The following is a 25685-nucleotide window of genomic DNA, read 5'->3' on the forward strand; positions in this document are numbered from 1 at the left end:
TGGAAAAGGAAAGGCCCTGCACAACGACGTACATGTAATCATCTGACACTCTAAATGAGTTGGATATACGCATGAACGTAGGCCACGAAAAGCCACACATTTCTGGCGGTTGCAAGCAACCTTTGGCATATACCATGCATCTTCAAATGTACTCCGGCCTAGTCCTACATATGGAGTGCTCACCAAGATGGATCATCAGCCGCCTATAAATCACCTCGGAATCTTGCATGGATCCACACCATCTCATCTCAGCGCATCATCACACAGCATCACTGCACTCGATCACCGGTCACCGGAGAAGCCGCCGCAACAGCTAGCGCACAATCGTCTCCAAGCAAATGGCCAGGCTGGGAGCACTGCTTCCGCTGGCCATCGCGGCCATCCTCCTGCTCGCCGTCGCGGCCACCGCAAAGCCTTCCGACGACAGGCCACCCAAGGCGCAGGGGCCCAAGCCGTACAAGGAAAAGGAGCACGACAAGGAGAAGCCCAAGCCCATGAAGGTGAAGTGCCACCACCGTAAGCTCTACCCTTACTGCACCGGCAAGCCGATGGAGTGCCCCGCCGAGTGTTCCCAGTCATGCTACGCCGACTGCAGCTCCTGCAAACCCGTCTGCGGTGAGCGCCGTCGCTTCGTCTTGGTTTCCTCAAGGTTGATGGTCATGTCTCTCAAGTACTAACAACTTGCCGGCCGGCTGGCGCATTGGTATCGCATCGCATGCAGTGTGCAGCGTGCCGGGGGCGTGCGGCGACCCGCGCTTCATCGGCGGCGACGGCAACGCCTTCTACTTCCACGGCCGCCGGGACGCCGACTTCTGCCTACTCTCCGACCGCGACCTCCACATCAACGCGCACTTCATCGGCAAGCGCGGCGCCGACGGCATGTCGCGGGACTTCACGTGGATCCAGGCCATCGCCGTGCTCTTCGACGGCCACCAGCTCTACGTCGGCGCCCGGAAGACCGCCGCGTGGGAGGACGACGTCGACCGCATGGAGCTCACCCTGGACGGCGAGCCCGTGCGCCTCCCGGAGGGGGCCGACGGCACGTGGACCTCCGGCGCCGTGCCGGCGCTGTCGGTCACCCGCACCAGGGCCGCCAACGGCGTGCTCGTCGCGCTCGACGGCAGGTTCAGCATCAGGGCCAACGCCGTGCCCATCACCGAGGAGGAGTCGAGGGTGCACCGGTACGGCGTCACGGCGGACGACTGCCTCGCGCACCTTGACCTGGCCTTCAAGTTCGACGCGCTCACCGGCGACGTGCACGGCGTGGTCGGCCAGACGTACCGCCCCGACTACGTGAACCGGTTCGATGTCAGGGCCTCCATGCCCACCATGGGAGGGGAGGGCAACTTCACCACGTCCAGCCTCTTCGCCGCCGACTGCGCCGTCGCGCGTTTTGCGCCTGGTGGTGGTCGCCGTGACGACGATGGCGCCGTTGCTATGGTGTCAGAGGCAGAGCTCGCTGGCATCACCTGTGCCAGTGGCATGAGTGGCCAAGGCGTGGTGTGCAAGAAGTAACCAAGCAAAGTGTGCTTCTACTTACTTATTTATACGCCGACGAAAGCACGAGAGTTGGATAAACTATATATATATGATGATGTCGGAGTTGTTTAAGCAATAATCAATGTAATCCTATGAAATTCACACAGTAATAAAGTGTGGCCATTATTGGTAGATGTATTCATATTTGATTATATAGACCAACTATATTTGTGACAAGTATTTTCTTGCACCCTTGTTAAATGTTTTATTTTTCAGATATAAATGTTCTATAAATGACATATTAACATAGTGGAGTAGGCAACAAGTAGCATAATATTTGGTAGAGTGCTACTTCATATTCATATACAATACGTATTTGTAAATCTCCTTAACGGATTTGCTAAATTTTAGATGCATGAATTTTAGTTTCCTTTCACGCGACGGTTTGCATATATTTTGTACTAAAATTGCAGCTTTGGTTCATTACAATTTCTGTAGACACAATCTGTAATTTTTTATTATGAGAACAAAAAACCCATTAGACAAATCCCAAACATGATAAAATTTGATATGTATTAGCACAAAGACAATTTAACAATTTACAATTATTTCTATAGTCAGATAAGGACAAAAAAATGGATATGTTATGAACAAAGATAAATAACAAATCACAAAAGTGATAATTTACTTGTACTAATCGGTAGTATAAGAGTGTTGCCTGAAATTGTGTTAAAATTCAGGCACCTGAAATATAGGAGAAGTGTTTATTTAATTTATAGAGGCGGTTAAAAAGTGTTATGGTCTCCCAAAATGCCTTGTGTTTTGAGAGCCCGATGGTTTGTTTATCGACCACAAACAACCATCTATGTGAAAGGATTTTCAGAACATGTGCATCTTAAAAAGACTACCTTTGAAAATTGTCATTAACTGAAAATGAGGCCCAACCCAGTGACGGACCTAGGTTTTTACCTCTGGGTATGCACAGCAAAAAAATTTCTTATGTAATTTGGTGAAAATTTTCTTTTTTTATTTTTTTATATTGAAAATTTCTACTTATCTCTATGACTGGCGGACCCCAGGGTATGCGGTGGCCCACCCTGCATACCCTGTAGGTCCGTCCCTGGCCCAACCCACAAACATAAGTAGCCCATATTAGCTGTATTTCTTCACACAAGTAGCCCAACGCATGGAAAGCCCAGTTGGACTTGGCCCAAGCAGGCCCGTCTATAATTTAGGATGTCTGGATTATATATAAATCAAATCAGACGGCTGTAAAATTCTACCGGCACAAAAAAACAAAACATGTATACCCTGTGTGCTCAAGCACATCCGAGAAGGCTGGTAGTAATCACAACATGTTTACTTTCTTGCAGGCGTTATACTCTGTTCTAAATAAATATCCACAAAAGAGAATTTCTGTTCTAATCAAACTTGCTAGCTTGTCAATGTAATTTGAAACTCTTATCTTAGACTGAAATTACACCAAATTATTTATTTGAAGTATATTTTCCACTTTGCTATGTTTTTTATATGCAAACTTAACAGTGTTGTAAGTTTGCGATTCCTAATTAGTTGTGACGAGTAGTTTCGTGTCCTAATTGAAAACGTTAATTAAAAGAAAACGAGACGGGCAGACAATGCAGGATATATAGTGGACTAAGTCACCATTTATGCTCTAGCTAGATGCTTGACTACTTACTCCTAAGTTAAATTTCTCTGCTTCCTAAATTTATATAATTTTTTTCATAATCTGTAATATCATATTAGTTTTATTAAATCAATCATGAAGTATACATTGATATTGCATTTATTTAGTATTCGATGCACAAGTTTTTAAATTTATCAAATTTAAAGAATTTCTTTTTGAAAGGAAGACTATGCAGCAGAGCTCCCCACTATATTCCAATTCTAGCCCGAAATTCGCTGCTATGAGGAGTTGAACCTAAGACATGAGGAATGCAGCTAGAAGCCCATTCGCAAAGTTAAACAAATTTGACTTGAGAAAAAGATTAAAAAACACTATATTCTACTGAAACAAAGGAATTAAGTAACTGATACCCAGTCTGGATATATAATTAGTGATAAAGTATAAATTCAATCCTATTATCTTGCAGTTCCTCTATTCCGAAATGCAGGTTGTTTTAATTTTATCCTAAATCAAATTTCAAATTTCTGTCAATCACCTAGTACATTTTAGAACGGAGAGAGTTAATTAACACAATGACAACAGATTGACCAGTGTTATAGTGGCCTTAATTCAGGAAGAAAGGCATATAAAATCTGTCCAACTTGGTCTAAACAACATGACGCAAGGGAATTGCGTGTCCTAGTCTAGCGCATATAAAAGATCGCAACACATGTTCCAATTCCAATGACTTGTAGCAGCGTGCCTGGCAGAATGACATCCACAATTTGGATTGTTTTAGTCTTTGCTAGCAGTTAACAAGGCAGCTGCTATCCTGTAATTTTAATAGTCTGGTTCAGAGGAAGGTTTAATTAAGAAGTCTATCAGCACACCGAGAAGAGCGCCAGAAAAAGTGAGAAAAAAGAGAGGCCACAACTTTTCTTCTTAGGTTTTGTTTGGCGTTGCTTCTCCAGCAGTTTTAGGAGTTGTTTGGAGCTCCCTAAAACCTACATGGGTGGACGCTGGATGGAGTTGAAAATAGTAGTTTTTCCTAGCTCCCTCTCCAAGATTTACTATAAAAACTTGTTTTACCAAACTTTTTTAAAACAATTTCAGCTCCACCAATTAAGTTGTTCCGTGAAGCCGAAAAAACCTCCTACTCCACCAGTAAAGCGTAGAGCTGTACGAAACGGGGCCTTAATATAACTTATAGTTCTGTACTCTAACTTTGCCCTTTACTGTACCAGTTGTCATCTAACATTCTTGACTGTAGCACGTTGTTAACTGACTCTGCAATTCATCTGTGGAGCAAGTTACATGAAAGAAAATATTGTGGCTAGGATGGCCAAGTTGCTGGCTTGCTGCAGATATACAAATCTCACGCCAGCAAGAAGAAAATTCAAGAAAGTGGTCCTGGATGCTTTGCTGCTAGAGCACTCCGACGGCTAGTTTTTGTTCTTGTGCTTGGCATATATGCAGGAGAAAAAGGAAGGAATTCATAGTGCCGCAGCATGCTCATTTGGACGGCAGTGAGCTGAGCCTGAGAGCAGAGAATTATTGGTGCCTTTATGTATGTATATACTCCTACTTTGCAGCAGCCAGCACACGTGTGGATAAACAAATAAATGGTAGTACTAACACAACGCTAAAGGTGATAAAGCAGTTTTTTAGTTCTTTTTTGTTAAGAAAAGGACAAAGCACATTTTGCAGGCCACGTCTGATAACAGCACCCATTCTATTCGGTTAGGCATAAAAGGAGTCATGTGTGACTGTGTGAGTGAGAAAGACTGCAGCTGCAGCAAAGGGCGATGGATAGGAAGAGCGAAACAATTCTTACTGGGCTTGCATCAACTTTGTAACCATTCAAACTTGTAGAAGATTGCTACATTGCCCCAGAGAGTTGTGGACAAGTAACCAACATGCGAAAACCACAGATCCTCCAACTTCATCACTGAAGGATATAAGAGCTACCATCTGTCTTTTCCCTCAAATGACTGGACACAAATGGTAAGAAGGTTCAGCAACTAACCAATGTAAGAAACTTCACATGCCATGGCCATTTGTGTCGCTTTCAGTGGACACCTTTTGTAACAACTGGTTGTTTCCTTCCTCCAGTTTCCTTCCATTCTGGCAATATGATGGTGATTTCATTGCGCACGTTGCAGATGAAGCTGTCCACTTGCCCTAAAAGAAAAGAAAAAAAAAATGACTGCTGTCCACTCGGCACCGACTAGGATGATCTGGTAAGCTATTTTTTTTTCGTGGACATGGTGCATCAGTTGAGTTTCCCAAATCCCATCAGTGACTAATTGTGTCGGAAGCAAGTACGCAATCAATAATTGAGGAATCAGATTTATTCAGATGTTTGGTTGTCAATGACGCAGATGACAGTGAGCTGGCTGTTAAACTATGAACAAAAGGACGCCGGCCACTGTATTTCAACTTTTCAAGCCGTATTGTCTAAAATATGAGTTGGAGAAGTGTTGGGAAGATTCAAAGAAAAAGGATAATAATCTGTTCCAAAAAACAATTCAGAGAAAAAAAAGGACACCTCGAGAAAAACTGGGCATGAGAAAGGGGAGACTTTCTAGAGGATAGCATATTGCCTATGTCATCTTGGGAACTTGGTGTCAATTTTTGCAGCACGTTTAAGGTCTTTTCTTTTAATTTGCTTATCCAGTAGAGTAACAACTGAGTTCTTATTGCAATGAAACAAAGGAATTATGTAACTAATACCTACTGTGACTAAATAGGTAGTGATAAAATGCAAATTCAAACTTCTTATCTTGCACTCCCTCTATTCCAAAATGCAGGTAGTTTTAGTTTTTATCTTAAATAAAATTTCAAACTTTTGTCTGTCACCTACATTTTAAGAATGGAAAGAGTAATTAACAGCCTGATAACAGATCAACCAGTGTTATAGTGGCCTTAAGTCAGGAAGAATTAAAGGCGCCGTCAGTTAAACGAGGCAGCTGCTATCTTGTAAATTATAATTGTCTGGTTCAGAGGAAGATCTAAAGAAGAAGTCTATCGGTGCACCGAGAAGAGCGCCGCAGGAAAAGAGATTGAGATAGAAAAAGTTGCTGGCTTGCTGCAAATATATAGTACTCCTTTCGTTCCCAATTATAAGACGTTTTGGCTTTTCTAGGTATATTATTTTTACTATGTACTTAGACATAGTGTATATGTAAGTGCATAACAAAAGCTATGTATCCAGAAAACCTAAAGCGTCTTATAATTTGGAAGGAGGCGGGAGTGCTTTGCAGTCAGTACACGTATGGATAAGCAAATGGTAGTTCTACTTACAACAATGCTAATGGTGACAAGGCACATTTTGCTGCTCACGTCTGAAAACAACGCCCATTCTACTCGATTAGGATAAAAGGAGGCATGTGGGAGTGAGAGACACTGCAGGAACAGGCGATGGATAGGATTAGGAAGAGAAGACCCAGCTTGCTTCAACTTTGTAACCATCCAAACATTTACAAGATGGCTACATTGCCTCTGAGAGTTGTGGACAAGTAGCCAACATGCCAAAACCACATATCCTCCAACTTCATCAGTGAAGGATGCATGAGCTACCATCTCATCTTTTTCCTCAAATGACATGACTGGACACAAATGGTAAGAAGGTTCAGCAACTAACCAACGTAATCCTATAGAAATTACACATGCCATGGCCATGTGTGTCGCTTTCATTGGACACCTTTTGTAACAACTGGTTGTTTCCTTGCGGATTTCGGTCTATGATGGTGATTTCATTGCGCACGTTGCAGATGAAGCTGTCAACTTGCCCTCAAAAAAAAAAAAAAAAGACGCTGTCCACTCGGCACCGACTAGGATGATCTGGTAAGCTAATATTTTTTTTCATGGACATGATGCATCGCTTGAGTTTCCCAAATCCCATCAGTGACTAATTGTGTCGGAAGCAAGTACGCAATCAATAATTGATAAGGTATCAGATTTATTCAGATGTTTGGTTGTCAATGACGCAGATGACAGTGAGCTGGCTGTTAAACTATGGACAAAAGGACACCGGCCACTGTACTTCAAGCCGTATTGTCTGAAATATGAGTTGGAAAAGGTGTTGGGAAGATTCAAAGGAAAAAGGATAAGGATCTCTTCCAAAAACAATTCAGAGAAAAAAGGACACCTGGAGAAAAACTGGGCAAGAAAAAGGGAGACTTTCTAGAGGATAGCATGTTGCCTATCTCATCTTGGGAAGTTGGTGTCAATTTTTGCAGCACATTTAAGGCCTTTGCTTTTGCTTATCCAGTAGAGCAACAACTGAGTTCTTATTCTAGCGTTACGACGACTATTCTTCAATCTTACGATGGCAAAGAGAAGATGTATGAGTCCACTTTCACATCAGCTAAAAGTTCATCAGCAATTCAGCATCTCAGCATTCCTTAGGGCGAGCAAAAGACATTTCCTTTTGATTGATTCATGGCTACAAGCATTGTTGTGATCCTGCTTATCTTTTTTTCTTCCTTTCTAATAAAGTCAGTTGAAAAGACATTTACTTCTTGCTGGACCTGTTTTGTTTCTTTTAATTAAAGTCAGTACGGGGGGCTCCCTCTCTTGTTTGGATCAAGATTCAGCATCTCACTGATGAGACAAATGCAGGAGGCCACAGTTTTCCCCAAATCCTCCATTGAACAGCCAGCACGAGCAGCACAGTTCATCAACACAGTCTATGCTTGTCAGCGCTCTGAATGAAAACCTGTATCGGTATACAGATAGACACAGTCAGCACCAGTCATTGCAGGTTGGCAGTTGCTGCCAGTGTGTGCAAATAGAACTGTAGAGTGGATCCTACGTTGGAGATTCTTTTTTCTGGAATACGCAAAAGATTTGCGCATCATTGTGTTAAGAAGAAGAGTTTAAACAAACATACAATGCACTTGTATCGAGCGCCGAAGGAGGTCGACCTAACACAGCCAAAGCTAGACCATCCTAGCAAAAGACCTCATGTTTCAATATTACATAAAAGGAAACAACTAATATCGACGTAGCTTTGTGACCTAAGAGGTGCGTCTTCGCGGCTGCCTGGACGGTGCCTTTCCAACGGCCGGGAAGAGCTCGTTCAGCGCCTCGGCTTCGGACACAGTCAGTAAATCTTTTGCTAAAACATGTCATGAGCATCATGGTTATGTGTTAATGCATGTAATATAGAGGGTAAATCAATTTCCGTAATTCGAAATGATCATCGGAAACGTGAAAAGAAAGTTACATTTCAATATCAAGTTATATCATTTAGGGTTTTAAACCAATTTTTATTAAGCGAAAACACTATAGAACGTATATTCGGAACTTTAGTAGAGTTGGAAGTATGAACCATGTAGGTGACGATGAAATACCTGCGGTCGAAAAATGAATTCATTAGCTAGCATACCTAATAGCTTGGAAATCGAAGTTGACGCGAACCCGATCAAGACTTAGCCGATTTCGTAAGTCTGGAAAGTGGTTTGACAAAGCCATGTTAGATAATTTTTGTAGGAGAATTGGATTAAGTAGTGGTGTGGTTTCATGGCTTGTTTTAGTAGCTTATTATGCCCTCTTAAGAATTGCATAGGTGGTTTGGTGATTAGATCAATGTTGTAGGGTTTTTCGAACGCTTTAAAAATCGTGCGCACAACGTTCCCGACCGATTTCAGCGTCCGGGCACAGTCACCGTGCCTCGGCACTCGGCGCCGTAGCGTCGGCCGCCTGACGCACGCCACACGCGCACGCCGTGCTCGGCGGGCCCGATGTCCTGGTCGGTCCGCTGCCGCCTAGCCGCCTGCCTCGCCGTGTCACTTCCGCTGGCGTCGCTGCGGGTGCCGTGGGGCCGCTCGCGTTTGCTCGGCTCTGCTCGACCAGCTGCCGTCGCCGTTGCGCCGCTACGCGCACATTGTCTCGCGCATGGGTGCCGACGGCGTCGGTCTCTCTGCTCTGTGGGCGCCGCGTCAGTATGGGATCGAGGCCGCTGTCGTTCGCACGCGCGCCTGTCCCCGCTTGGGTCAGCAGTGCCCTGTGGTGGTGGCGCGGAGCTCCTGCGTGCGGCATGTCGGGCCAAGCCGCCGCTGGCCTCGCACTACGCCGCACGTGGAGTTGCCATTCCCTCGCCTTGTCCTTGCTTGTTAAATGGCTTCTCGACGCGTCGTGCTGTCTCGTCCCTGCATTCTCGCGCGCACTGCTGTGGCCGCCTAGGACGGCAGGCAGGACTGAGCTGCGCCCGAGTCAAATTCGGAGCGCATGGTCACTATCTAAGCAATTACTCGCACCTGGCGCTGGTGTTGGAGCCCTGCTACCGCCCAGTCACCTCCGGCCTTCAATTGAGCCCGGCCGAGCCTCAATTGGCCGTTTCCCCCTCTGCCGTGCCATTAAGGCCGGAACCGGCCACGGCCGAGGACAGCTACCCACCGCACCACCTCTCGCCAATTCACCTCCACCACGAGTTCTGCCTTGATCCCCTACATCCCGTGCGCACCCTACTTTCGCCGCCACTGCCTTCCCAGCGCCGCTGACACGGTCGCGCCACCGCCACCATCGCGGAGCTTGCTCTACGCGCGTGGCCGGGCACACCCGGTCCGTCCCCAGCCAAACCTTCACCACAACAGCCACCAGGGTACGCTAGTGGTGCTTTAGGGTTAGCTATCCCTCATTGCGGTGGCTTAGGATGGCCGGCGTGGTCGTGCCGCCATCGCGTGTGGCCGCGCGCCGTGGCCACCGTTGCCACGAGTTACGCTGCCCCAGTAACTTTGGCTAGGGTAGGCTCTAGGGTTATAGGTGCTGTTCAGCTCGCTAGCTTGGTCAGAGCGGGTCCAGGTTGGCCGGCGTGACCGCCCTGTGCCAGCGCCGCCGCGCCGGTGTGCGCACGGGTGCCCGAGGGTTTGGCTGTTGTGAAGATAGAATGTTCAGAGGGCTAGAGTGCTTAAGTCCAGACTATAGGAATAGTGCTGTGACTGCAGACTGATTTGGTATTAGCACGAGGGCGTTTTCGCAATTGTGTCGGCGCGCGCGGGCCTGCCCGTCGTGGCCTGTTGCCGTGCGGTTGGGCCGCGCCGGTGGGTCGCGCGTGCGCGCGCGCTGCGTGGGCGTGGGCTGAGCCATGATGGGCCGCGCAGGTGGATTTTGGTTTTTTCTTTTTCCAGGGAATTAGTAAAGGTTTATTCAAATTAGTTTTGAGCTGATCTTTGAAAAATTATAGTAAATTTTGTAGGTATCTAAAAATAGTGAAACAAAATTGGTTAGGTTCACAAAAATGTTATCTATCTGTTGGTGTAGTTCGTTTACAGTTATATATGATAATGATAGATTCATTAATTCATTTAGGAAAGCTTAGTAGTATTTAGCTTAATATCTGTAGAAATTTTTGTGGCAAATTGGTGATAGCTTTAGCCATGAAATTTTTACAGTAGGTTCATTAGATTATTATGTGCTCACTGTAATTTTTGTAGCCCTAGAGTAGGTTGATAAATAGAGTAGCTACTACCCCTTGTTTTATCATATATAGAGTAAATCGATATTAAGAATAGGGATGCCTTTAGATGCTAAGATAATGCATGTAATGTTTCATACCTATTAGTGAAATAATAGGTAACTTAGCATCTTAGTCAGTAGAGCTAGCTCAGTAGCTTGATAGACGTATTTTATTTTAAGAGTTGCTATTGCCGTATTACTAAGTGTTGCATCATCATTTCATGCATGTAGATAACGAGTTGGTAGAGTTCGTGCCTGCGGGTGAACAGGAGTATGAGGAGATCATTGAGGAGTACGAGGAGAAGATTCTCGTACAGGAGAGAGCCCTAGAGCCATCAGTTGCTGACTTTGTTGACACCTCGTCTTCCCAAGGCAAGCCCCCGTGCATAACCCTTATTTTGAATGGTCACTAAATATATATATGATGTGCATTTACGTTACGGGTATTTTATGGAAACTACATGCATAGATATACCTACCTATGAGTCCTACTAGTATAGGTCGAGTAGCTGCTATGATTAGGATTTTGGTAGCGTGAGTAACCTGCCGTTACTCACAATAGGTGATTATTAAGATCACTCATGATAAAATGGTAGAAAGGAAAAATAGAGACCAGGCTAGGATATGGTTTGGGTATTGGTGGGTGTAAGAAGTTGTGTCCTGCAGCCAACGGGGCATAGCTTGGTTACACTTTTTCCCTGTCTGTGTCGGTTAAGGACCAGCCATTGCATTGGATTCTAGGTAAGCCACAGACTTATTATTCTGAGCACATACTTATGTATGGGCACAGGGAAGGCTTGTTGCTCTCTTGTCGTGGGTTCCGGCTCTTTCTAGACCGACTGATTGGAGGTGGGGCTGGTGGAGGTCTAAGCACCGCACTGAGTTCGGGATTCAGGAGTGGGGGCTTGGAGTCCAAGTTTGGATGGGGTCCTGGACCCCATGCAGGAGAGTGGCGGGTTGGTCCTACTTGTGCCTGGGGTATAAGCGGGGCGTGTGTTTTGGGGTACCCAGCTAGGCACATTTATTCGCAAATCGCCAGGCGATCCGGTACGGCTTGTCTACACTCTAGCACCGTAGTAAGAACTGATAGAGGAAAGGCGGTGAAATGGAACTGTTTGCTCAACCCTTGCTTAAAAGTAGGACAAGTGCTTATATAGAATAGTTAGATAATGAACTAATCACGAATGCTAATAATTAACATACATAAGGATTCACTATTAGTATTGCTTTCTGCAAAAAGGAACCCAGCAAACCATAAAGCTTATCATATTTCTTGGAGTCGGGAAATTATTCCCACTAGCCGGATAAATCTTGCGAGTACATTGTGTACTCAGGGTTTATTTACCCCTGTTGCAGGTACTACTTGAGGAGTAGCCATTGTGTGAAGGATTCTTCTGGTGGGCATAGACGGATCCTTGTATATTATTGATAGATGTTTTTTTTCATTCCGCTGTTAAATTTTCGCACTCTGAATTTGGTACTGTTATAATATATTTCTAAGAACTCTGGATGTATGAAATGGACTAAGTAATGTAAACTCGTTATCATTATTGGATCCTGAGGGAAAATGTGGATTATTCGAGCTCTCCCTTGGGGTGTGCTCGACGGAATCCATCCGATGTAGCTCCCTCTCGGGATGCTTAGTGTTTAGTGGAAGACAAGCGCCTCCGTAAGTACGTTATTTCAGGTGGTTCTACCACATTAGGTTGCCGTCAAAGAGCCTGTCAAAGGTCTCCAACTCTGAAGCGGATGGCACAGATGGACCCTTGGTGTAGCCCATATGCTGCATGATCAACACCTCACCACGCTTGGAAGCTGGCACGGGAGAGGCTCTGAGCCGCCAACTGCCTACTCCGCTACGGCAGTACCAGCTTAGCAGGAGGCAACTTGGGAGGCTCGAGAATCAGCGGAGAGTCCCTCTTACGTGTGACATTGCTAAAAAAGTTGTCGAGGCGTCATTTCACAGAGTCGTCGTTGTCCACAGCCTGGTGGATAACCCCCGGTGGTGATCTAGGAGGGCCATCCACCGTGAGGTTGAGTGTGTGTGTCATCGACGAGTCCACCGCCCACTGAATGGGGTGCGACGGTGGTGTTCGTAGCTCACAGGAGACCACCGCTGGGTCCCCATCCTCCAGCTGGGGGGCTACCACTATCGGGGCCACAGCCGGAAGCTGGGGGTCGTCGAAGTTGATAGGAGGTGCTCAAGGGAAGGCCACACGTCAATCGGACTGCCGACGAGCGAGGCTGCGAACTCCTCAACCATTGGGTCCTCCGAGATGTCAAGATCATGCATGGCGCCTAGGTACCGCATGAGCGTCAACGGGTCAGGCTCAACGATGCCTGTCGCGTTGGTCGGCCCACCGTGCCATGCCTGAGCAATAGTGGCGACCGAGGTGAAGTCCGGTGTCGCTTGGGCTGCCCCAGTCGACCAGCCGTGACTGTCGGTGGCGACACTCGTTGCCGCAGCGGTGTCATCCCCCTTCTGTCGGCGCCGATGTCTCCGATGTCTCTGTCGTCTGCGCCCATCGCCGCCACGCGTAGTCGCACCTACATAGCTACAGCCGCACCCAGCATAGCTCTAGCCGCGCTCGACGTGCCGTCCTGGGTACGCGGCCGGTGGCCCAAGGTACGCTCTTGGACAGGGCGTCGTTGTCCTCCTTTTGGGCATCAACTGTGCTGTACCTAAAAGGAGGCACCTTCCGCCACTGCTTACAGTCCACGTGAGGTGTCGGAACCCCTTGCATCGGAGGCAGCGTGGGGGCAGCTTGCAAGTTTCCACCCTATGGGCAGTGGAGAGATAGTTGAAGCACTTTTCGTGCAGATCCACCAGATAGCGGGCGGGGCGAGCCCCTCCGGCACTGCATAACGACCCCTACGACAACACCTCACGCCAGCCGTCGACGTCCAGAGTAGAGATGCGCTGGCGGGCGGAGCCCCGTCCGCGACGTCCGAGGCATTGCCGGGCGAGGATGCGGCCATCCATGGGCCAAGCAGGCAGGCCGTGCACCAGCTGGGGCGCGGCCCTGGTCGACGAGTCCTGCGGTTGCGCCGCCCGTGCACAGCACCAGCACCAGTAGCACTGTTGTGCATGCCTCCTGCGACGTTGGCTGGCCGGGCTCCCTCAGCCATGGGGCGCTTGCCTCACTTAGCAGCAGCGTTACCGTGAGAGCGTCCGACGATGAGGCCAGCTTAGCACGCTCCAGCAAAGGCGACGTCCGAAGCTATGACCCCTAGCAGACTACGACGAGGTAGGAGGTTGGGGAGCTGACTGGCGACCTCTCCATGTCAGAGTCGTCAAGGTCCTCATCCACCCACCAACGAGCCTTAGAACGCCCCATCGAGCCGTCCCTAGGGTGAAAGGAGGAGGCGAGGGGGACAGAGAGGACGACGGGCTAGGCGTGGAGGGGTGGACGAGGAAGATGTCGAGCCTCGATGCCGGAGTAGGCCGCTGCGGCAAGCTGGGCACCGAGGCGTCCTCGTCATCCAAGACGTCCTCGATGAGGACCAGCGACCCGTCCTCCATCAGCGACGACTCGGGCTGGGCGGCGGCTTCCTCAGGAGACGTTGGCGGCGGCGCGGCCTCCCCGCAAACGGCCAAGGTGCCCGCACCTGGCCCAGCGGCCACAGCGCGTTTGCCGGCCGCGGCGTTGATGGCCACGACAGCAGCAGCTTCCAGCGGTGTCGAAGGGGGTGAAAAGGGTGGGCCCTTGGCTGCCGGTGACCCAGCTCCCATGGCCAGCGGATCTTGGACGGTGCTGACGCAGTTAGAGCTCCCAGAGCGGCAGGAGGAAGCGGGGTCCAGCAGCCACGGCGCACCAGGAGGCGGCGTTGCGATGGTGGGCTGCGCGGGCCCAAATGCACGCCCATCCAACCAGCCCTGCGCCTGTGTACGAGGTGGGTGGGGGACCGGCGCTCCTGGCGTCACTGAGGGTGGCGCGGGCCCCTCCATTGCCGATGGTGGCGGGCCGGGGGCTGGGGAGGAGGAGGGCTCCGCCGGCGGTGGAGAGGTCGCCGTATGCAGAGGAGTTGGGCGGGGAGCCAGGCTCCCCTGCACGCGACTCCCGTGCGGGCGAGGAGGAAGGGAGGGGGAGGCACATAGGGGAGGGGAGGGTGGCGGGGAGGGGAAGGGCGCCGGTGCCGGGGCGGCGCCCAGCGCCGGCAGCGGTGGCGGCTGGGCAGGCTCCAAGGCTAGGGTTACGAAAGCCCCCCACCACTGACTGCCTCTGTCTGTAGGATATCAGAATTCAAGTTAAGACACAGGTTACGTTGAAGATTCAGGCAATGAAATTTGCAGAGGGACCATCTTGTTACTGTTTGTGTATAGTTTCCTTTGTTACACAACTCATCTTGTTGGACCGATTCTAGCTCTTTCATTGATTTCTCACAAGGAATTCAGGACAGCCAGAAACTCTGAATCTGATGGAAACTCCTTGGCAAGTGACTAAAAACCCCTCCATGCAGCTTATGATGGTTTCTTTAGGGCATGAACAACCCACAGATACCAGGTTGTCTGTAAGTTTTTGAAATCCACGCATAGATAGCTAAATAGACAACTCATACAATGGGTTATCTATTTCACTGTCTATAAGTTGTTTAATACACCAGTTTGTTGTTAGTTGATACAAAACAAATCAAGCATAATTAAGTTAAATATGATTATAATATTTTTTAGACTAGTAATTCGGGCACCATGATCAAACATAAATATTATAGACAAAGCATCATTATAAATTGTATATTAATATATTTATATAAAAATTCACACTGATACGAATAACAAACAATTTTCTATAAAAATATACTAAAGGTTACAAAAACAAAATATATAACAAATATTCAAGGTGTAACATATGTTTTATCACTTCTAGAATATAATCTGATCAAAAGGAACCTAAATAAACTTGAATCATGATTTTTGGATTTGATTTCGAAGTTTTAAATGGATTTTATAAGGTTGAACCGATTTGCACATTCTTCAGATAAGGGAAGAAGCTAATAAGGTTTTCACGGACGTAGCATGCACACGGACGCATGCAGCTCGATTTCTCGGAGCACGGGGCGGAGCCGTCGACTCGTGAGAGGACAACCCTGCCTCGGCTGTTGCGCGTGAAGGGGCTCTTTGCAAATGTTCTGCCATACAGACGGCTCGTTAAACAGCGTTGTACGTGCCCCGACACGAAAGATTCAACTTGCTATTTCATTCCCTCTTCTTCTAATTAGTCTATGCACAGTACATTGTTCCCTAAACAACTCTATCTAGTCTCTCTCTCTTTTTTAACGAACAACTCTCCTGATCCTCACAGGAAGGCCGCCGCTGATGGAGGCGGTGAGCCCCGACACGAACTTGGGCGCGCAGGCAGCAGCGCCACTGTCCCCAACCACCTCGACGTCGAACGCCCTCACCACGGCCACCGCAACGGCTTTCATCTCGGTGACGGCGAGCTCCTTGCCGAGGCAGACGCGGAGGCCCGCCTGGAACACCGGGTACCTGTACAGGCTCACGGGGACGAACGTCCCGCCGGGCCCGGTGAGCCAGCGGTCGGGGCGGAACGCGCCGTGGTCGGCGCCCCAGATGCGCGGCATCCTGCCCATGGCGTAGGGGTGGTACGTCACGCGCGTGCCGCCGGCCACGTAGGTGCCGTCGGGGAGCACGTCGGGGCCCGCGCAGAACTTGGAGTCGAACTGCACCGGCGGGAACAGCCGCATGTTCTCGTACAGCACCGCGTGGGTGTAGTGCAGGCGCTTCAGGTGCTCGTAGGTGAGCGGCGGCGTGGTGGACCCGTCGCCGTCGCCGTCGCCGCCGCCGGCCTCCGCGCGCATGGCGGCAGCCACGGCCGGGTTCTTCGACAGGAGCATGAAGAGCGTGGTGAGCGCGGACGACACGGTGTCGCGCCCGGCCAGGAGGAAGCTGACCACGATGTCGCGGAGGTACTTGTCGTCGACGTCGTGCGCGTCGTCGCCGGACGAGGCCATGAAGCGGGAGAGGAAGGTCGTGGCTGCCGGCGACGCCCAGCTTCCGGCGCTCCCGGATCATGGCGGCCGCGAGCTCGTCGACGAGAGCGATGGCCTCCCTGAGCTCCCTCTCGGACCCGACGTTGAGCAGGCGCTTGGCTTTCCACAGCAGCGGCGACGCCGCGGCGCCGCGCATGGCGCAGAGCCGCGTGGCGGCGTCGAACGCGTCGGCGAGCCTGGACACGGGCATCTCCCCGCGGTCCAGGCACCCGGGGTCGAGGCCGAAGGAGATCTTGCAGATGGTGTCGAACGCGAAGCGGCGGAACACGTCCTGCAAGTCGACGACCGCGCCGGCGTCGGCGGCGGCGGCGAGGACCGGGACGAGGCGGGTCTCCACCTCCTGCGCGACGATCCCGAACGCGTAGGACCGGACGGCGACGCTGCCGAGCTCGAGGCTGGCCATCTTGCGCTGGTGGCGCCAGGCGTGGCCGTCTACGTTGAAGATGCCGCGGCCGAGGAGGTCCCCGAGCACCGCCGCGAAGGCCTTCCCCTTGGGGAAGTTGTCGAAGTTGGTCCGGAGCATGTACTCGACGTTGGCCGGGTTGGCGGTGACGGTGCAGCCGAGGACGTGGACGTGGACGGTGCCCGTGGGCGAGTCCCGGAGCAGGTGCGCGTACCAGTCGCCGAGGTTGGTGAAGTCCCGCGCCCACGACCCCGTGAGGTAGGCCCGGCACACGTGGCAGCTGCACCAGGGCCACCGCCGGAGGAGCGTCAGCGCCACGCCCAGCGCCGCCACGCAGAGGGCGGCGGCGAACAGGGCCGCGCCCAAGCACTGCGCCGCCCATGGCAGCGACGAGTCTGCTGCTGCTGTTTCCATGGCGACGGCGGGCGCTTCTGTTCTGTTGCGGTGTGGAACAGGGAAGAAGGTTGGGTCGGGAAATGTGTATGCCGATGGGTGGTTTGTGTTGTGCGGCAGAAAACTGAGGCGGCTTGGCTATATATAACGTGGGCAGCAGACCGGGAATACGCACATGGGACACGTGCGGTTTTTTAGGGACACGTGCGTTTTTGGATTAAAGCAACGTTGGTCTTGACCTTTTTGCCTTTTTTTTTGTGCGCCGTCACAGTTCAGGTCCTCCTCGTTGTGCTAACAGTTGATGGCAGTTGGGCCCACATGGCCGGAGAGAAAGGCGAGGGGCATGCCGATTGCCTGCCACCCAAGAGAGAGTTTTTTTTTACCTAAAATAAAAGAAAAATGCTTCACGTTGGACTATGGTGCATTCCACCGTACTTCCTCCGTCATAGAAAGAGTACAATTTTAGTACAATATCATGTTTTATTACTTTATGTTTAACCAATTATATACTCCCTCCGTCTCATAATAAGTGCACTTCTATCGTTTAAATTTTTTCTCAAAATAAATGCAAATTTACATATAAGACAATCTAACTTCATTTGTCCTTTTCTACTTTCTCTCTTCTCAAGGTGCAGTGATTGTATCTTTATAGGGGTATATTTGTAATTTTTTACTAACATTGTTATCTTCACTGGTACCAAAAGTATAGTTATTTTGGGACGGGGGGAGTAGATAAAAAAGTATCAATATTTATGATATAAATAAATACCATTAGATTAATTACAAAATGTATTTTCATAATAAATTAATTTAGAGACATAAATGTGAATATTATTCAGTAGAAATTTGGTTAAACATGAATAACTCTACGTGGAACGCAATTGCATGTTTTTGGGGCGGAGTAGTATGCTGTGCCACCCAGGAGGCAGGGACTCTGTCTCATGAAACCACCGTATGTATAGCAGCTTTGTTTAATTAAAAACAGTAAGGTAAAGAGAGGGTTGGTTTGAGCCTCTAAGGCCATGTACTTAGATATTTTTTTCCGCAAATGTGTGCATGCGTATTCACGCACACATTGCATTCTTAAGATTGTCCAAATATTAGGTTAATAGATTTTAAAATCGATAAAGTCACCATAGACACTAGACAATGTCTTTGAAGCTGATGTCACGAGTGATGTGTGTAACTGAAATGTTTTTGTTTCCTTTATGTAAGGCATCTTTTCACTTCATCACTTAAAAAGGGTAAATATTACAACTTTTAACTAATAGTAAGTATATTATTCTTCGGTCCTGAAATATAAGAGATCCAGAGTTCAAAGTTTGTACCAAAATAGTACAAGGTATTCTGGATCTTGAGCCCTCTCTCGCCTCTGTCTTTTTAGAAGAAAATATTGAGATTCCTTTTAAACTTGGCATCAACCAAAAACCATCCAACAATTAAGGAAAATAACAACCGAACTACTCCCTTAATCCTAATTAGTGAGCGGCAATGTGGTCTTTTGGCAGGTTCCTTACTTTATATAAAAATCGTTTGTCATATTTCAGGACGGAGGGAGTAGTTATTTAATGTAGCAAAATAACATTAATAGATTCTTATTTAACGAGAATTTTAAGATGTTGCTGGCTTTATATATTATATCAATCGGGAATATATATTGTAAGATAAATCAAAAGGTAACCCCAACTTTGAAGACTTCCTTCTACTAAAAGGTTTGAGAGGAAGGCCAACAAGCCGTTGATCCGATTCCAAGGTGCGCGTGCCTCCCACTGCACATCCCGTAAAGTACAACGGCTACAGCACCGGCCGGCTCGTTGGCCGAGTGATCCGATTCGTTCTACTCTATGACACAGACAGACGCCTGCAGCATCATGGCGGATAGGCGGTGCGTGCGACCGTGCAGGAGGCCGCCGGTGGTCTCGCGCCGCCCACGTCGCCGGCCGGGGCAGCTCCGTTCGCGTCAAATCGGCTTCGATCTCCATCTGACAATGTGGCTATGGCCGGCCCGACCCTTTGCCGGCAGCAGGACAGGCCCGGCCGATCGATCACATAGTCACATCATCGGTCGTCGATAGACGTACTGGCGGGGTGGTAGTACGTGGTTGCCTGGTTGTTGGTGCTGTTCAATCGCCACGCCATGCGCTTGCAGTAATCCCATGTATGTTTCCTAGCTCCTTGGGCCACTGCAGATGCTCATCATCCTCGTCTAATTCCTTAATTTACAGGACACGCGTAACGAAAATAAAGAAAAGTGACGCTACAACTTTGATAAAAATTGTATCTTCATTTGATTTGACACCGTATAAAAACGATATTACTTTTCTAACGCGACAAACGCAAGGACGCGATTATTAATCATGTTGCTGAAATTTTATATTATTTTTTTGTGCATCTTAACGGCCTCAAATGTAAAAACCGAAAACTAAGATCTACAACTTTCGTTTAAAAAGTATTTTCATTTGACAACATACAAAAAATATATTATTTTTCTAATGTGACAAGCACCAGTAATCGGTTATTATGCTCCTGAAATTTTATATTAATTTTTGAGCATCTTAACGTTCTCAAATAAAAAAACTCAAAACGAGAAAGTTATAGATCTCATAGAGAGCTACAATTTTCATGCAAATTTCGTCTTCATCTGACGTCGTATCAAAGAGTTATGATTTTTCAAAGTTTCGATCTTGTCACGCCACTCCCATTGGCGCGACAGAATAATACTGTCACGCCAGCGGGACTGACGTATCTAACGTGGCAGATGTTGTCGCGCCAATGCTTATGGCGTGACAATGTTATTTGGCCGCGCTAACGGCACTGGCGTGACCAAAAGGGTCAGATCCGTAAATTTCTTAAGAGAAATTATTATTGAAATATTGAATAAAGAAGGATTAAAAAATAAATATTCTCCCAGAAGAAACTACCGTTGGTTGTATCTGCCTCTCAAAAGTAAGTTGCATTTAAAGTTTAGTTAGTTATCTTCAATAATAGATGTGTGAAACTACCACACATGGTAAATATTTTCCTTTTCTTTTTAGTACTTTTATTTAAACATTTTACTGCATCTATCACGAAATAAACCTATTTAATAAACATGTGCGTACCACACGTACATGCCCACTAGTTTGACTAAATTTGGATAAAAAAGTTATGAATACTTATGAATTAAATAAGTGTATTATAATAATACATTCTATGATAAATCTAATGACATTAGTTGGGTATTATAAATATCGACATCTTTGTATAAATTTATTTAGTTAGACTTAAAACTATTTGATTTGGTGCTATAGTAAAGCTATTTCTTTTTCGATAATGATACATCAGGGCGTCCATCCTTCCAGACAGGATCGACCCACCTGCCCCTGCACCAGCGCCTCCTGCCCAGACTAGCACTGCTCGCCGTGGCTGCGCACCCATCCGCCTGCTGCGGCCACCGCCGAGGCCCATGCCGCTGATGGGCTTCACACCGGCGACCTCCGCTTCACTCCATGGCATCGAACTCTGCGCCGATGTCAAGCTCCGCGTCGACGAGCCTTTTTTGCAACCGTATGCTTCATGTGATTCATAAGTATGTTTCATGTGTATCATCTTGATGTTGCAAAAGGATTTGATGTTGCATATGTTGCAATGGCTACACATGTATGTTTTAAGTGTGTTTCACAAGTTTCATCTGTTTCATACGTATGTTGCAAATGTATGATATGAATGTTTCAGCTGTTTCAGACGCATGTTTTATGTGTTTCATATGTTGCAATCACTATACATGTATTTTTCAAGAGAGTATACTGCATATGTTGCGACGGTCGGACGGGGTAAGGGGCACGACCGAGATAGAGCTAGTGCGGTGGAGGACGGGGGCGCGGTGGGGATGGCGCTGCGGCGAGGGGAGGAGCACGGAGGGGGAGGAGTACGGCATGGCGAGGTAAGGAGCGCGGCGGGCTTGACGCCGTGGCGTAGACCAGATAGGATCGAGTCGCGGTTTGATCGGACGCGGTTGTTGGCGTGGGATGGGTCACGGACGGCCAGAAGCGATTCGCTGGAGCGGGATTTGATGCGAGTGCGGGGCGTCTGATACGATACGAGTACAGAAATTGGAGCTACGTCCGAACACAGGTCGAGGACCGGACATGCGGACGCGAGGCCTGCCGTTTCTTTTTTTCAGGGAGAGGAAGAGAGATTACGTAGACACCGTACCTGCCTTTCCGATCTTTTTCAGGGAGGAACGGATGGAACAGAGGAGGATGGGCACTGGAAACCGCTTTGGCCTACTACTCCTATAGTCGGCGTGGCGGCCGGTGCACTGCACCCGTTGGGGTGGCCTTGGGATGAGCGCGACCTTGCGAAAATGACTCGTGTGGTGAGCTGGTGCACAGCGCTAGATCGAAACGCATGCGGCCATGCCGTCCGGTCCTCCAGTGTCTTGGTCGTCTGGCCCACGCAAAAGGCTCTGTCGACTTGGGCAGTTTATATACAAATAAAATATTTATTATTATTACGCACATGGTCAAGTGAAGTTAAGTCGACAAGTACTCTGTGACAAGTTGAAAACGACGTGGGTGGGCGCTAAACAAGGAACCAACTCAACATATGGTCATCACACCAGCATCTATCAGCGCCTTTATTATTTGGTTAGAGAGCATCAACCCCTTAATCAAATTGTGCGTGCGGCCGGATAATTAAATTCGGTGATTTGAGGTTTTGTGATTTATTTGAACTCACTTGAAGTGTGACCAACTGCATTCCAACAATTCATTTTGTGAACCTCCTAGACAAAGTTGTACTTTCTCCATAAAAAAAGATACAACTATAGGATTGGTGTCAGTCAAACTAACAAGTTTAATTAAAAAATATATTTCATAATTAATTTAATTATACTTATTTTGTATCATAAATATTTATACTTTTCTATATCACTTTGGTTAAACTCTAAATTGTTTGACTCATCGAAAAGTGTGAATAATTATATCATTTTGCAGACGGAGGGAGTATATCTCTTTGTGCTCTACAACTTCAATTTAAACTTTGCCTTCATCCAATATTAGTATGTTGCATGCTAGCTTTAAAACTAACTAGACATCTCAAGCTAAGTGCCATAATGCATAAGAATTCAAAATTGTATATTCTATTGGATTAATGTACCAAGAAAAAAAACCTTATTTCATTTCACAAACATGTCAAGGGAGCATTTGTATCTATAAGATGCAATGTCTAATTAACTAACAATAATGCAATGATGAGTCCATATATATTGGTGGTTAAGATGAATGACTAGAAAATGGATATTCTTTTCTTGATGGCTACAACAATTTTCTTGGTTGTGTGGTAACACCTAAAGAAAATGAAGAATTACTTTGGCAGATTGCAATGACACTCAAGGAATATGGAATTACCTTGGCGGTTTCGAACAGGGCCATGCGTGCTGCTGCGCCTACTGGCTTGCTGAGCCTGCCCGTGCGCTTCGCGCCCTGTGCTTGCTACTGCTGTTGTTGGGTCCACACGTGTTGCTGCTACGCCTGCCCACGTGCGTCGTGCCCGGCGCTTGCTACTACTGCTACGGGGTTCGCGCGTGCTGCTGCTGCGCCTACACAGCAGAGCATGTGGTGTGGGGCCGGCCCAGCTGCAAGAGAGAGAGAGAGGGTGGGAGCACATCGGGCATACCCGTGTTGACCCTAGCTGCATGCTCCACTACCGTGGGGCACTAAGCCTGGTGCTGCAAGGGCGTCTGGTTCTGCGTCCGTTGGGTGCTGGCCCGCTTTGGCGCTCTGCATGTGCACATACACTTTGACTAGGGAGTGCTTGACCATTTGGGGCACTAACCGCATGTTGCGGTTGCATCTCCGACTATTGGAGCTGGTCTGTATGACAGAGATATGCAGCGCTGGATGGGTGTGTGCAGCGCGTGCATGCCTATGAGTCAGAGCGCGCAGGGAGCGCTGTAACATACTGAAACCAGGTGAAACAATTGAAACATACGTTTGCAACATATGTGTATAACCACTACAATATATGCAACATCCAGATAAAACACTTGCAACATACGTTTGAAATAGGTGAAACATTTCGAACATACGTTTAAAACATACATGTATATCCAATGCAACCACTACTAGAGAACAGACTTTAGAACGATGTTCCAATTTGACATTAGCCTTGGCATTTTTTGCCCCCGGGACTAGAGAGGCCTTTAGTCCCGGTTGGTGTCTCCAACCGGGACTAAAGGTCCCTGCCCAACGGCTACTGCGCTCGGCACAGTGGCAGGGGACCTTTAGTCCCGGTTGGAGACAACAACCGGGACTAAAGGTGGACCTTTACTCCTAGTTGGAGCCACCAACCGGGACTAAAAGTCCTCCAACCTTTAGTCCCGGTTGGTAATACCAACCCAGACTAAAGGTAGACCCTTTAGTCCCGGTTGGTAACACCAACCCGGACTAAAGGACCCTTTAGTCCCGGTTGGTAACACCAACCGGGACTAAAGGTCCCCCGATGGGTTAGTTCAAAAAGAAAAGCATTCCATCCATTGTTAGAAGTGTTGTGTAGGTGGGGTGGTAAGCTACGCGCGAGGCAGTGCATGAGGTCTTGGGTTCGAATCTCATAGGGCATAGCGGTGTGAGGCATTATTTTTTTTAAAGCTAGGAGGATCTTTAGTCCCGGCTGTGACAAACCGGGACTACGTAAACCGGGACTAAAGAACAACACCTTTCACTACTACAGAAATGACCTTTAGTCCCGGTCGGGAACTAGCTTTACTCCCGGTTTCCCAACCGGGACTAGCAATCCGGGGCTAAAGGTGCTGTTCTTTAGTCCCGGTTTGCCACAACCGGGACTAAAGATCCTCCCTGTTTTTTTAAAAAAAAATAATGCCTCCCACCGCTGCGCCCTGTGAGATTCGAACCCAAGACCTCATGCACTGCCTCGCGCGTAGCTTACCACCCCACCTACACAACACATCTAACAATAGATGGGATGCTTTCCTTTTAAACTAACCCATCCAGAGACCTTTAGTCCCGGTTGGTGTTACCAACCGGGACTAAAGGGTCTAGTTTGGGTTGGTATTACCAACCGGGACTAAAGGTTGGAGGACTTTTAGTCCCGGTTTAGCCGTTGGGCAGGGACCTTTAGTCTCGGTTGGAGACACCAACCGGGACTAAAGGCCTTCTAGTCCCGGGGGCAAAAAATGCCGAGGCTAATGCCAAATTGGGACATCGTTCTAAAGTCTGTTCTCTAGTAGTGTTTAGTCTCGGATTGCTAGTCCCGGTTGGAAAATCGGGAGTAGAGCTAGTTCCCAACCGGGACTAGATCTCATTTCTGTAGTAGTGAACATACAGATAAAACAGCTGAAACATGTGGAGAACACACTTGCAATATACATGTATGGCCATTGCAATATATGCAACATCAAGATGAAACACTTGCAACATACGTTTGAAACAGCTAAAACATTTGAAACATACACTTGCAACACACGTGCATAGCCATTGCAACATATGCAACACCAAATCTATTTTTGCAACATCCAGATGAAACATATGCAACATACATCTGAAACGCATAAAATATACGGTTGCACACATGTGCTCATCTACTTGCTGCCGTCCAATGAAGGCTCGTTGACGCAGGCGCGGGGGAGCGCAGCGCGAGGCACGAGGCACGCGCGGTGCGAGGCACGGTTGGGGTGCGTGGCACGAGGCGGGTCTGGCGTAAGGCGTGAGGCGCAGGGGCGCGCGGCACGAGGCGGTTCCGTCCCGGTGGAAATGTCCAGTTTTTTTTATAATGGGTCGGTTAGACCTGATCTGTAGGCCTAGTGAAGGCGCACGTCTGACCAGGCGGATGCTCGGTAGAGAGCATTACCGTTTCGAATAACACCCAAGAACATTGGAATTGCCTTGGTGGTTTGTAACAACACTCGAAAGAATTACCTTGGCGGTTTGGACTAGCACTCAAAGAAATATAAAAAATTACTTTAACAGTTTGAGTTAGCACTCAAGAAATATGCATTTATTTCCTCACAGGTTTCATAGGACGTCCAAGGTAATGACATATCTTTGGAAGTTCAACTTCGCCTCTTAAAAAATTGTTGGCTGCCAAAGATATTCCATTTTCTGGTATGGCATCATAACCTTTGTAGAAAAATATTTTAAGAACGTCTCATGCTATTTTTGTGGGCAGGATTCGAATGCAAGCACATCAACGGTCTTTTTTAAATCATGATTTGTAGAACGGTAAAATAAAAAAAAAGGAAATTAAAGAAAAAGGAAGCACACCGTCTCCTCCACGGCAACTAACTTTTTTTTTTTTTTTTTTTGCGACTTC

General features: G+C 47.9%; 2 protein-coding genes and 1 pseudogene across 2 annotated transcripts; 2 read left to right on the forward strand and 1 right to left on the reverse strand.

Annotated features, from left to right (window-relative positions):
* The first annotated feature begins 338 nt into the window (after window positions 1-338).
* LOC136489999 (uncharacterized) lies at window positions 339-1515 on the forward strand. The gene is made up of 2 exons (XM_066486509.1): window positions 339-615; window positions 722-1515. Exons 1-2 carry the CDS (start codon window positions 339-341, stop codon window positions 1513-1515), a joined length of 1071 nt encoding a protein of 356 aa, XP_066342606.1.
* Window positions 1516-13986: 12471 nt separating this feature from the next.
* Window positions 13987-14784, forward strand: LOC136488054 (uncharacterized). The gene has a single exon (XM_066485104.1). It carries the CDS (start codon window positions 13987-13989, stop codon window positions 14782-14784), a length of 798 nt encoding a protein of 265 aa, XP_066341201.1.
* A 1048-nt stretch (window positions 14785-15832) lies between these two features.
* Window positions 15833-17466, reverse strand: LOC136487716 (cytochrome P450 94C1-like; annotated as a pseudogene).
* Window positions 17467-25685: the final 8219 nt, after the last annotated feature.

Source organism: Miscanthus floridulus, chromosome 10, assembly GCF_019320115.1.
Source record: "Miscanthus floridulus cultivar M001 chromosome 10, ASM1932011v1, whole genome shotgun sequence".
NCBI classification, from domain to species: Eukaryota; Viridiplantae; Streptophyta; class Magnoliopsida; order Poales; family Poaceae; genus Miscanthus; species Miscanthus floridulus.

Coding starts and splice junctions, on each gene's coding strand:
- LOC136488054 (XM_066485104.1), top strand. CDS start 13,987: ATGTCGAGCCTCGATGCCGGAGTAGGCCGCTGCGGCAAGCTGGGCACC.
- LOC136489999 (XM_066486509.1), top strand. CDS start 339: ATGGCCAGGCTGGGAGCACTGCTTCCGCTGGCCATCGCGGCCATCCTC. Junction 616..721: donor CTCCTGCAAACCCGTCTGCG/GTGAGCGCCGTC, acceptor CATCGCATGCAG/TGTGCAGCGTGCCGGGGGCG.